Genomic DNA, 13158 nt, shown 5'->3' on the forward strand with positions numbered 1-13158 from the left:
CAATGAGGGCGGCGGCGGACGCGCTGAGCGGGCCCGATGGGCGGTGCGGGACGCTGCGGACGGCGCTGATAACGCGGCGGGGCCGCAGCGGCGCGGTGAAGGGGTTGCGGTCCCGGTCCCGTTGGTGGCGGCAGCGCCCGCTTTGCCCTCACCCTCCAGAACCCACTGGTGACACCGGACGGCGTGGCGACCCGCGGGTCGCGGGAGCCCGGCGCTTGGCCTGCCGGCCTGGGGCACCGAACTCGGGTAAGAGCCTTGGCTGCGGTGAGGACGGGAGTTCGGAGACGTCGCTTCCCGGGTGCCGTCGTGCGGGCGCAAAGCCCGCGGCCGCCGGGGCAGTGGAGCTCCAGCACCCCGCGTCCGCCCGCCTTGCGTGGGTAGCGGGAGCCCGCGGGGGCTGTCATCCCGCCGCCGTGCCGGGGCTGTGCCTCCCGCTCTCTCCCCGACCTTCTCACCGCGGCAGATACGCTCCGGGCGGTACACGGTTCTCGGGGCAGCGGCCGTCGAGGAAACTCAGGGTAGCCCCGCTGGTTCCGGGACTCGGGGCGAAGGGGAGCGGAGGGAAGCACCTTGCGGGTCGCGCCGTGCTTGTCCGATCGCGGGCGGGCAGCCTATCCCTTCTCTTGCAGCTGCGGTGCGGAACAGCCATGGCCGAAGGACGCGCCGCGGGCGAGTGGGAAATCGACGTGGAGAGCCTGGAGGGGGAGGCTGCCGAGGGCCCCGGCGCGCCGAGGGAGGAGGAAGAGGAGGAAGGCGAGGAGGCGGCGGCGGTGCCAAGGCGGGGCGGCGGCGGGGAGCCGCGGAAGCTGAGCCGCACGCCTAAGTGCGCCCGGTGCCGCAACCACGGCGTAGTGTCGTGCCTGAAGGGCCACAAGCGGTTCTGCCGCTGGCGCGACTGCCAGTGCGCCAACTGCCTGCTGGTGGTGGAGCGGCAGCGGGTGATGGCCGCGCAGGTGGCACTGCGCCGGCAGCAGGCCACCGAGGTGAGGCGGGTCGGGCGGACGGGACGGGGCGGTCGGGTCGGGACGGGACGGGACGGGGTGGGCAGCCCCGGCTGACGGCGCCGCCCGCACGCTCTTCTAGGACAAGAAGGGGCTGGCCGGGAAGCAAGCGAGCCTGGAGCGCAAAGCGGTGTACCAGAGGCACGTCCGGACTCCCAGCCTGCTGGCCAAGAGCATCTTGGAAGGTAGGTCCGGCGACACCGAGCCGCGAGAGCGGCTGAAGTCGGCGGGGCAGCCTCTCCCGAAGTATCGCGGCGCGGCCCCTGTGCTGCCCGGGCACGGTGCCGTCGGACTCCTCCGCGGATCCCGCGCTGCGTGGGTGGAATCGGCGCGGCAGAACCTCAGTTCCCCCCTCCAAATAATGCCTGAAATGTTAGCGGCGGTAATCTGAAATTTGAGAGTTAGTGTTACAAGCCGACATTCTTTTTACATGAGTACCCAGCAGTGTTCCGCGGTGCCGGGCAACTCATTTGCGGCCGTATCCATCAGCAAATGAGTAAATCAAACAGCTTTCTTTCTGAAGGGAAAGCTTAACGCAGCAGCTCTGTTTACTGCGTTACCAATAGTGAGATAGGCACGGCAGGCTGTTTTGATATATATTTTTTTTTTTCCTGCTGAAAATGTCAGCTGCAGAAACAAGGTGTTGGAAGGATCCGTGCTGTAATGAGTATATGTATCTTTTGTCCTCTCTGTCACTTCGGGTCAAGCCCTAGTTTATTTCTGTGGCTTCTTTAATTATTTTTCAAATTGTAGCCTTGTGGCATTGTGATCAGTACAGTTCTTTTTATGATCTTTTTTTTCAGAATAGAAAGCTCTTTTCTTTGTGCAAGTGTGGTTACAGTTCTGTCCTGTTAAACCTCTCTCTGATTTTCTCCTACAATTCATTCTTTCAAAAAAAAAAAATAAATCTGTTTTTCCTGTATTTATCTTAACTTTCTTTTTCTTTTCTCCTAGTTCTCCTTGGAATTTTCTACCATCTGTAACATAGTGATTCATCTTTAGAGAATAGGAATGGCAGCAGCTATAGGTATAGATACATCTTCCTTGGCAATGGGGAAATGTGTGAGAGGAGTGGGACTGAATACAGGCAAAAAGTCCCCTCCTTACTCTTGTAATCAGTTCCATAATTCAGTAGGGTTAACCTCGTTGTGTAGAGTGAACAGGATCGGACCGTGTCAGTTATGTTAAATTAATCCAGTTAGCTGAATATACTGGATATTTGTTCTATTAATGTACTACTTCAGTTCTGAATAGGTGGAATATTTGAGTACTTCCCATGTTTATTGAAAATACTGCATTGTTTAGCTGCGTGGTTCAGTACTCATCATAATGCATGGCAGGGTATTGCCTTTTTTCAGCCTGCTGCTTTCGATGGCCACTGTAAATGGCTGCTCAGCTAGCTCTGGGGGAGACGATGCGGGGTAGAGCAGCAGGGCTGGCTTCTCTGCATGCAGGGAGTGGGAAGGGACTTGCCTGAGGGTGCAGGGAGCACAGCCGAGGTGGCACGGTGATGAGGGTAGGAGCTGCACAGGGTCTGCAGAATGTGCTCCGTGCCTGGTGGGCAGACTCTGAAGGGAGCCCGTGTGCAAACACAGCTGTCACATTTCTCCTGCACGGTTCCTTTCCTAATGCTGCTTTGTTGTTTTAGGTTACCGTCCTATTCCAGCAGACGCTTACCTGGGAGGAAGCTCACCTTTGCCACCCCCTGTAAGTGACAGGATGAGAAAGAGACGGGCTTTTGCTGATAAGGAGTTGGAGAACATTATGCTAGAAAGAGAGTACAAAGAAAGAGAGATGATGGAAGCTACACAAGCAGCTGCCCTCTTCCTCCCGAACCGCATGGTGCACGGAGCCGAATACAGTGCGTACAAAACTGCCTTCAGCCCTGCTCAGGTTGACGCTCCCAGCAAGGAGTTCTGCAATTTCTTACCAACATGCCTTGATCTAACCATGCAGTACTCGGGATCTGGCAACATGGAACTTATTTCTTCCAATGTCAGCGTAGCTACTACATACAGGCAGTATCCCCTGCCTTCCAGGTTCTTAGTGTGGCCAAAATGTGGCCCCATTAGCGATGCTCTCCTCTACCAGCAGTGCCTGCTGAATGCTACCACTGTCCAAGCTCTCAAACCAGGGGCAGGCTGGGATGCTAAGGTGGCACAAAGCCCAGAGTGTCCGAACACTGAGCAGGACATCATGTCTCCGAAACTGGAGAATCCACTCCTCCTGACCCACACACCTGACATCCAGCAGGCATGCAGCGAGGTGCCGTGCCTTCCCCAGGAGGCTCGTGAAAGGTCAGCCTTCTCTCCTCCAAAAAGGACTTTCTCTCAGATCTCCGATAAGGATTCTCTCGCTCCTCAAGAGCAGGCATTGAGCAAAGTCAGCAAAGACACGACCAAGCTCGCTCCACCTATCAAATACAATCCATTTCAATCTCTGTTCCCACAGACATTTCCAGACAAATCAGGAGCAGAGCTGAGAGCATCGTTTATGAAAGAGACTTTTGAAGAAGCATCTAAGAAATACAGGGAGTTCAGCATTAAGGAGAACCAGAAGTACAAGTTTACTATAGATAAATGTGCAAAAGACTTCTTTGGACCCAAACAGGCCACAACAAAACTTACAGCAGCTGAGCCACTGTCATTTTCAGTTGAATCCATCCTTAAATGACCTTGTGCAGATGCGGATGTCTCCCAGTGAATAAACTGCAACATCAGTGTAGAGAGCTTGTATGCTTTGCCTTCTGCAGAATTACTACTGCCCACCTTTTCTCTTAAAAGATTTTTAAAGAGGAGTTTCTGCTGTAAATGGTAATTCTTTTTTTTTTTTTCCTCAAAATGACGTACATAAATATGCATGTTTTCAGAAGAAAAGTGAATTTATTTTATTGTTAAAATTTGAAACGGCACATACAGACTGTAGTGTTCTTTTAAGCAGAACTTCAGACCACTCAATAAAATGAGTTTACCTGCAAAAACATATTTTCTTTCCTCTGCCAATAATATCCCCTGATCTTAGTTGTGTCTCTAGTCTCTTGCAGGCAAGTGTGCTCTGCTGTCAGAAGGCACCGATGCCTTTGTGGGCTGGTACTGATGTACTGAGTTATCTTGGTGGGGTACGTGGTCACCCAGCTTTCACCTTCCAGTACTTAAGAGATGTATGTAAGCTAGTATGAACTGGAAGACTTTTGTCATTAAGTGAAATTTGCATCAGTTTCTGAATGCTGTTCTTGATCTGAAGGTGAAGTGCTCGCTAACATACTGACTGACTTAGCCCATACCTCTCTACAAAATCTTCTGTTCCTAAAGCAAAGACTTACTGGGTAGACTGTGTTTGGGGATAATGAGCTTTTGGGGTTTCTTGAGTCTTTTGGGGATAATGATTTTTTTGGTTGATTTTTTGAATAAAAAGTCTGCTTTTTTAAATTCAATTTTTTTGAATAAATGTCTTTATTTTGAATAGATGTTTTTTGGCTGACTTTGCTGTTCCTCTGGGTTTCCACTCCTCAGAATATTTGTATTCTAAAATCATTCACCTCTCACCTGCCGTAGTTGGAGAGTCTCAATCTGTGGTAATTGGAATGACTGTAAAAATGGTGCACAGAATCCTAATTGCTAGTGAGAAGTCAAGTCACAATCTCTCAGTTTTGCAATTCTAGGTCCTTTTGCAGGGGGAATAGAAAGAAAACATTAGAGTTTACCCAGGAAACCAAGGTGCCCTTGGTGCTATGTTACAGCTCTCACTGTGACTGAACTCAAAGCAAACCTTCTGAACTCGTGGTATTGTGAGGTTTTTCCCTGTATTTCACTGTTGGCATTTCCACTGACTGCTGGTGCCTCGGTTACTCCCCTTTACACTTTAGCCCAGCAGACACTGCTCGGTCAGCTGAAGGGAGCTCTGGTTGTTCTAGATTTTTGCTGTTTTCCAAGGACAAATTCTGTTTGAGGTTTCTGAGCAGAATACCTAGACTCATAGAATGATTTGGGTTGGAGGGGACCTTTAAGATCATCTAGTTCCAACCCCTCTGCTATAGGCAGGAATGCCTCCCTCTAGAGCATGTTGCTCACAGCCTCATCCAGACTGGCCTTGAGCACCTCCAGGGAGGGGCAAACTATTATTTTCTGGTCTTCTGACACTCACCATACAGCTTGAATGATTATTTTGCTGTAAATAAACCTGAACATGAGCATTGCCATGTTTGGTGTCGATGCTGAGTGGTGCTGTGGGGTGAGCTGTTTGCTGCTGCTTGTGTGTGGGGTGAGTTGTTCGCCAGGGTGCTTTTCTGAGCCCCATGCATGCCCTGATGCTATTGTCCTTGTTCAAGCAGCGAGCTCTGCCTTTTGCTTGGAGAAAAAGCATTTTAATGCTTTTTACACGACATGTAAATTTCGTATAACTTATCTTCTAAAACACACAGAAACATGTTATTTCAGGCAATAATAATAAACAATAACACGAACTACTTCGTTGTAACTTAAGTGGATTTTGACACCAGCCAGAGTTTTACTTTACAGAAACATTCTTGCCAACCAGACTTTGCCTGCTTGGAAATTGATCTTCAGTACAGTGAAATGTTTTTTCACGTGCTCAGACGTTTTTTGCTCAGCTGCCATTAGAGGGAGTTGTATCTTGCTTGGGAGCCAGGGCTTCTCATCAGTCAGTTCAGCAGCCACTTCAAGCCGAGCAGCTTTTACATGGAGCAAAATACTTCATACTTAATATTAATTTGCTTTCACCAGAGCTTTCCATCTGTGGCTTAACTGGACATCATAAAATACTAACAAGAGGGTTTAATTTTGTCAGGGTTCCTTTGTTGTTAAAGATATGAATTATTTTGTTCAAGCTGCTGGTGTAAAGTAGATGGCAGATGGAAGACAGTTCAGGAACACGTAATAAAGCAGTAATGGATACTGGAATTAGTCCTCCATAAACACATTTTACTTTTTGCCCGGCATTCAATTTCACATCTGAAATATTTTTTTCAGGAAGGCACTTGTCTTTATTTATCACTTCAAATGAGATGAGAAAATCACAGCCCTCCAAAACACTTGCCATCTCTTGACCTCTTAAAGAGACAGTTCAACTGAAGGGATGAAAACCGTCAGGGAATAAGAAGTACTAAGCTACACCTATGCTATCTGTACCTATGCACACACAGACACACACAGAGACATACGCACCCATACACTTCATCTGCATACACGTACACATACAGATACCCGCACAACCTATGTCTGTGTTCCAGATGATTCTGCCTAAAGCCTAGCCATCAGGAGAGGAGTGACATTTCTATTATCACTTTAAAAACGTGACCATTAAAGGGAAACTGGAACAAATTCTGCCTGCTTCATTTAACAAATTAGTCTCACTGTAGTCAGCATTTGGCCACATCATCCTGCTGTCATTTGCTCATTTCTTGCTTCATTAACCATTTACGCCTGTACTTTGTTTCCTTTCATAAAATCTGGGCCCTCCTTAAACTGTGGAAAATATCTTATATACCTTGAATGCTTGGTGCTACTGAATCAGTTCTCCTTACATTTGTTAAAAACATGTATAAAGATTGTTGTGGGATGATTAGCTTGAACGGGATAGATTAAAGGCAGACAATGTGTGATCTTTCTCACGCATCTTCACAGTAGATGCATAGCTCTCATGCCTCAGTCTGCTGCATGCTTCCCTGGACCAGAAGCAGAGATTTGCCTGCATTCGGTGGTGAAGCTGTACAAACTCAGGGACAGGAGAAGTCATTGTTCTTTCTCTGTGGCCAAAATTGTGATGTGATACCTGCATGTGAAATCACTCAGCACTAGGGGATGAATTCCTTGCAGTATATCAGCTGTTAACATCCTGAGTTCCCTATTCCTTAAACACAGTGTTTGTGGCATGTGCTGTATGTGAGGGTGCCTGCATCTCCTGTTCAGAATGACCAGCTTTCTCTGGATGGAGTGTGCCCATTTGTGCTGTGCTCATGATATCAGATTGCATTTCCCTTTGCATCCTCTCAGCTTTTCTTACACGATGGTGGAACATGCTGGGAACTCAGCTCTGGGAAGGACAAAACAGTTGTGGGATGGAACACAAACAGCATTTACCCATTTGGTCTGCAAAATGCTACACCTAGCTGGTGCTCTTGTCAGAGACAACCAAACACTTTCTAAAAGTGCTTAGGTGTACTTACACAAAAAAATGTTTAGGAAGCATGCAGAACTAGAGAATAGGATTCAAACAGCGCCTGGCTTACTGGCTGGTTGGAAGGCAAGGAGCAGGTGGAAGGGCTCACCTGGAGGAGGAGCAGTTTACAGGTGCTGCAGTGTCAGTGTTCTCCCTCAAGTGATGTGGGACCATTCAGGCAGGCAGTGCATTTCCTCCCCTTGGGAAGAGCTTCTGGACAGTAAGTGTGGTTGTTGGCTTCCTGCTGAGGGCAAGCCTCTCAGAGCTGATGGCACCAGCATCACTGGCTCACTGCAAAGCCTGTGTTAGAACTGGATTAGTTGTTGATGTCTCTGAAACAGCATGTCCAGTTCCTGGGCTTGAACTCAAGGCATGGATGGTGGTAAGATGGTGGAACATCAGCCATGATGAGATGAGATCAGAACTGAAATGTCTGTCTTGTTTCTGCTGATAAATTGGATCTTCCACACATAGCAGTGGAAAATAGAGGAATAATTCTTCATATTCAATGAAGTTATTAAGTCACAAGAATAGGAATAATGAACAGTTTTTGCTGGAGAGCAATTGTAGCCTTCCTCCTAATTTTTGTAGAAACTAATTACAACCAAAATCTACCCAAGGATAAGCAGAAGACTGCTTAGGCAAGCCTACTGATATATTCACCAGCTGATTAAGTGGCACCAGATCCTGTGAATGCGAACAATTACCTAAGCAAGGTGGACTCTAGAAGTCACTTTGAGACATACAAGGATTTTGGGAATGTCAGACCTGATGACATGATCATGCTGACTAGCTGACTTTGTGCACCCGTATCTCACTGTAGTTACTCAAATCTGGGCTTCAGACAGTGACTAGATTTTCTGTTCATTCCTTGTCAATACAGTTGGTCATGAAACAGGTACATCAAGCTGGTTCTATTCATGGTATACCAGTCTGCCTTTGTGAGATGAGTGTTCATAGTGGCCTCCACTATACCCAGTCTGGTTTTCCCCCACTCATTTCATTCCTACATGAACAGTCCCACAAAGAAGCTAGCTGTGACAAAATTCTGTTTTTCTAAGTTCAACAGAAAGCATGGGTGAACAGTCCACCCTCAGAGATGGATTGCCTCTGGGTTATGAAAACTATACCAAAATCTGGACCTCTTTGGAAAGATGCTGTAAGCAGTCATGGAATTGTTGAATCACAGATTTAAGAAGAACAGAGTTCTTTTTAACATAAATAAAAAACCCCAAATCTTAGTGTAAAGTATGTATAGTTATAATCAACACCTTTCAGGCAGTTGTAGACTTGCTGTAGTGTAAGCACAGAGAGCTGAAAAAAGCCATCTAGGGTCTTAGTAAGTAGCTTGGGAATGTGAGATAGACAGGAATGCACTGCAACCCATTTGGAAGGTCACATTTCATTTAATCTTTTATTTAATTTTGAAATTTATTTATACTTATTATCTTCTCAGCTGTCCTTAACTTGAAGAGGCAGTACAAAAAGTAGTACTGTTATATCCTCAAACAAGTTTATTAATGGGAATTTAGCACCATGTGATAAACCAGGGAGCAGAACTTCAGTAGCACCAAGGCTGGCTGGCACCTCTGGAGAGCACCCAGTCCCATTCCTGCCCAGAACAGCTCAGCCACAACAGTTTGCTTAATCTGTTCTTGGCTGGGTTTGGAAGGATGGAGGCTATGCATCTGCTCTGGGCAACCTGCTCCACAGGCTGTACCATGCTCACAGGAAAAAAGGAGTATTTTCTTCTATCTAGATGTGTTTTCCTGTATTCCAGAGTGTGCTCATTGACTCTGTCCCACCCTGACCACCTCTACAGCATATGTCTGTGTTTCCTATATCAATATCAATATTTGATAAGATATACCCTATCTCCAGGTTGGACAGCCTGGCTCTCTCAGCATTTCCTCATGCAAGAGATGCTCCAGTTCTTCTTCTTGTCTTTTGCTGAACTCATTCTGAGATGTACTAGGGAGCACTTGATATGTCTAACTGGGGCAGGATAGAGACAAAAGATCATCATCCTCCATGTGTTGGCAATACTCTGCTAAAAGTAGACCAACGTGCTGTTGGGTATATTTGCTTAGTGGAAAACTATGACCTTTTGTTCACCTTGGTGTCCAGTCCAACAGGGCCACTCTGACTCAGAACATGTTGTACAGGATTTGCATTTTGCAATATTACTGTCAAGTGCACTACAATTAAATAAACTACCCTCTGTTGAATCATTGCATATCTGATGCAAAAATAAATGACTTTCAGTAAGTGTAGTGCTTTACCACTGCTGTGCCTTTAAGACATGTCTCATGAAGGTAGTGAGAAAAACAAGACCAAAGCTTACTGGCAAGGGCACTACTTGGCAATTGACAGGTAAGTCCCATCTAGCTTTCAGCTTGGTGGCTTTGGGGTAGCTCGGGAATAGCAGTTGGGCTGGGCAGAGCACCTGCATGCCATTCTACTCACCTCAGCCCTGCAGGGAAGGTACAATCACGGACTGAGCACTTTTGGGCACAAGGGGACCATCAGCCTTCCTCTGCAGGAGGTGTTGGCAGCCACCTTTGAGACACCCGGGCAGTTTCAGCTTTGCCAGGCACTGGAGTGTTCTCTCAAGCAAGGCTACTTGCTTACAAAAGCAGCTGTGTTCTGCCAAAATAGCAATTCTGTTAACAGTTTGCAGATGTGGCTGCATGGGGGCATGCCTTGCTGGGTATGAGGGACTTAGGCAGAAGGTCTGCAATGCAAAGAAGTGAGAGAAATAAGTTTTTGGATAAAACTCTTTTATTCAGTCCATTAAATTCTCTGGTTAGAATTAGAGGACTGTGATTCAGTGATTTTTGACTGAGATCTGAGAGTAAAACCATGATGCTGTTAGCATTATTTGTAATAATTTAACCTCAAAGCAATGATGATGTAGATAATCATAAAGGGGTTTCTGTCTAACAGAGGGGGATATGAGCAGAAGGTTATGCTGAGTACATGATCTTCTGTAATTTATGGCAACCAGTAATAAGTCTAGGCTAACAGAAAGGAAAGAGTACACATGTTGACAACAGGTTCCCTGTAGCAATGTCTTCATTCAGCTTCTGGTGTTACTCCTGCACTTGTTGGTGGGAGCAGGATGGATAGAGCCAGGGGGGGCTCTGCAAAGCAGTAATAAAAGTGAGCTTATCTTTGCACACCTGTATTTCCTATTGTCTGCTGCACAACAGCTCTCAGCTCACCTACCGCAGCACCAAAGCACAAACTTGGTGCTGAAGGGGTGATGCTATCATGGTAGGTATACTGGAATTCCTTCCCTCGTAATTGTCTTACCTGACAATTGTAAGTAAAGTGCTTTAACTTTTACTTGGCACTCAGCACATTTCTTGAAGACAAAGTCATAGGAGGAGGACTTTGAGTGGGATCCCGTGTTGCTTAACTGATAAACATAGAGCCCCTTCTATGTTTCTCCTGGCATGGAAACATCTTTACAGTCCATCCCCTCTATCTAACCAACCATATCTGTGAAACTTGCAGAATATTTTATCTTTGAAACTGCTGCTGTATGCAGACATAGCTGGAACAGTTTCAGAAGTGGAGGAGAGTAGGATAGACTCTGGCTGAAAACAACAATTATTTCTCATATACTCTTCCAGTCATCCTTTCCTACATGGTTGAGGCTGGTGTCCTTTGAGGCTGCTTGTTTTCCTGATGCACATCCTCTGTGTCTGTTTTGGAATCTTCAGTGATTCCTACAACATAAATGCCATGTTCTGTACTTCCCTTCACACATGGCAGTAGTCAAACATTGGAACTGCTTGTTGTGCTCATACTTGGTCCCTATGCTGCAAAACAGCCTACCCAAAATGTCTTGTAAAGGCTTTCAACAAAGCAACCATCTCAGCACTCCTATGTGGAAGCTGCAAAACAAACAAGGAATCATAGCATATCTCCCACAGATGGGAAATGCCACATGTGGATGAGGATAATCCATTCATTAGGTTCTGAGCATAAAGTCCCACCAGAGAGTATCATAAATCCACATGATGTCCCTGAATGCTGGATTTTTTGTTTGAGCCTATGAAGGAACTGAAAAAATGTGTAAAATGAAAATCACATGTACTCCAAAGCAGCTCCTTAGCACTGGAAGCTGGTAACATCTGAAAGTGAGTAGGCAAAACTGACACATAAAGATGTGCACTGAGCCAATTTATGGCAAAGGGTAAAGATCATACTGCATCTGAGTCAAAATAGAGCAGGCACTACTCCCTGGTGACTGTACATCCTAAGAGTCTCCTGCGTACTGATTATACCAGAAAATGTATGGAATACATTACAATTATGAATGCTTCTCTGACATGTTATTTCAGAAAAGACAACAAGAGTGGCTGATTCTTTCAACCTGCAGTCATAGTCAACCCAGTTGCCGCTGCTGTCAAACATGAAGCAGAGATGTTTATCTCCACACAGCCACTTGTTAAGAGGGAGAGGTATTCTGACAGAATGAAGATTTTCAACAAAAGCAGTTGCAAACCTTTCTAGAACATTCTCCTTTCTGGTCCTTGTTTGGGGCTACCAGCTGAGTGCAGTAGGCAGGCATCCCAAATGTTTGTAGGGTGCATTCTGCAGCTGCATACGTGACTGTGCTTAAATGTAGGGGTTTTATCTTCAAACTGTTATGCCACTGTTTTGACAATACATGTCCTAAACCTTCAATACATGTCCTAAACCTTCATCATTATAAAAAGAAAGGAAGAGAAGAAGTGAAAAAAAAAAGTGGGGGGAAGCAACTCCATCAGATAGCTGATGTTATATTATACAGTAAATTTGCTTAATCCCTTCTCACAGTTACACTGAACCATTCTTTCCTTGCTGATGTTTTAAACTGAGGAAGTGCAAGCTTGTGTTAAACAAGTATACCAAAGTGTTTGGAAGATTAAATCCATGAGGCAGACAGCTGAGGTACATGCACAGACTTGGACCCAGAGTGGAAAGAAAACGAAGACCATCTGCTGTGCTATCCACTTCTTACTGCTAATGAAGCCTATTAAAGAAGGTGCAGGAATTATGTGGACTCATGTTTGGGCCAAAGGAAGGCCAGAAAGCCTGCGCTCAGCAAGTCCCAGGTAGTAGTGCTCACATACAAGTGACAGTGAGTTAATATCTGCCAAGTTATCTTTAGAGCCCAACACTGACAAGACTGCTGGCTTCCCTCAGCTTGATACAGATATCTTGGAAGTCCAAATGAAATGTCTTGGTCAAAAACCAGTCACCATTTCCAGCTCTGCTTGGCAGCTCCTTGCCTGGGCAGGGAGTTCAGTGATTGGTTAGACTGGAAGAGAAGTAAATGAAGGCCATCTGCTCATCAGAAAAGGGCACAGCAGTTTTGAAGGAGCTGGCGATGGTCTCCATTGCCCTCTGCCAGCTGAAGAGAGTTCAAAGTCGTGAAGCCAGGAGAGGGGGAGCGTCCGGCATGATGGATCCAACAAACAGTCCCAGGGAAGCAGTGGGAGCATCTGGATGCTTGTTCTTTCTCAGCACTTCTACCCAAGAAAAGGGCTGTATCTCAGAAAGTTACCCCAAGCCAACAACAGCATCTGGTGAGCTGTGGCTGGTCATTCAAAATCTGGGCAAATAGCTTAGACAACAAAGAAATGTCTCTTGCATTTCAGACCAGTGTTACAGACTGCGGGATGGCAACATCCCATGCAGGCAGGATTTCTGTCTCTGCTTTGGACAACTCAGAGTTAAGTCTGTGGTCCAGTCCTTTGGCTATTCACTGTTGGAAGTCTGGGTAAAGGAGCGACAGCTCCCAGAAACTTAGATCACTTCATTGAGGCCCGCAGTAGTGTAGATCCTGAACAAACTGCACTGCTGGATGGCCTGAGGGCTCAGCTCTGCTTCCACCAGAGCTACTGGTGAAATCTGTAGGATGAAGCAGCTCTCCTCTCTCTGCTGCCCACCAGCAAGTTGAGAGAAGACAGTTCCCTTGGTGTGC

At 46.5% G+C, this 13158-nt stretch overlaps 1 protein-coding gene across 1 annotated transcript; it reads left to right on the forward strand.

Annotated features, from left to right (window-relative positions):
* Window positions 1–647: 647 nt before the first annotated feature.
* Window positions 648–3707, forward strand: DMRT2 (doublesex and mab-3 related transcription factor 2). Its single transcript, XM_072360313.1, has 3 exons — window positions 648–983; window positions 1084–1186; window positions 2650–3707. The coding sequence occupies exons 1-3, from the start codon at window positions 648–650 to the stop codon at window positions 3672–3674; spliced, it is 1464 nt and encodes a 487-aa protein (XP_072216414.1). The 3' UTR covers window positions 3675–3707.
* Window positions 3708–13158: the final 9451 nt, after the last annotated feature.

The sequence above is a fragment of the Excalfactoria chinensis genome, chromosome Z (genome assembly GCF_039878825.1).
Source record: "Excalfactoria chinensis isolate bCotChi1 chromosome Z, bCotChi1.hap2, whole genome shotgun sequence".
NCBI classification, from domain to species: domain Eukaryota; kingdom Metazoa; phylum Chordata; class Aves; order Galliformes; family Phasianidae; genus Excalfactoria; species Excalfactoria chinensis.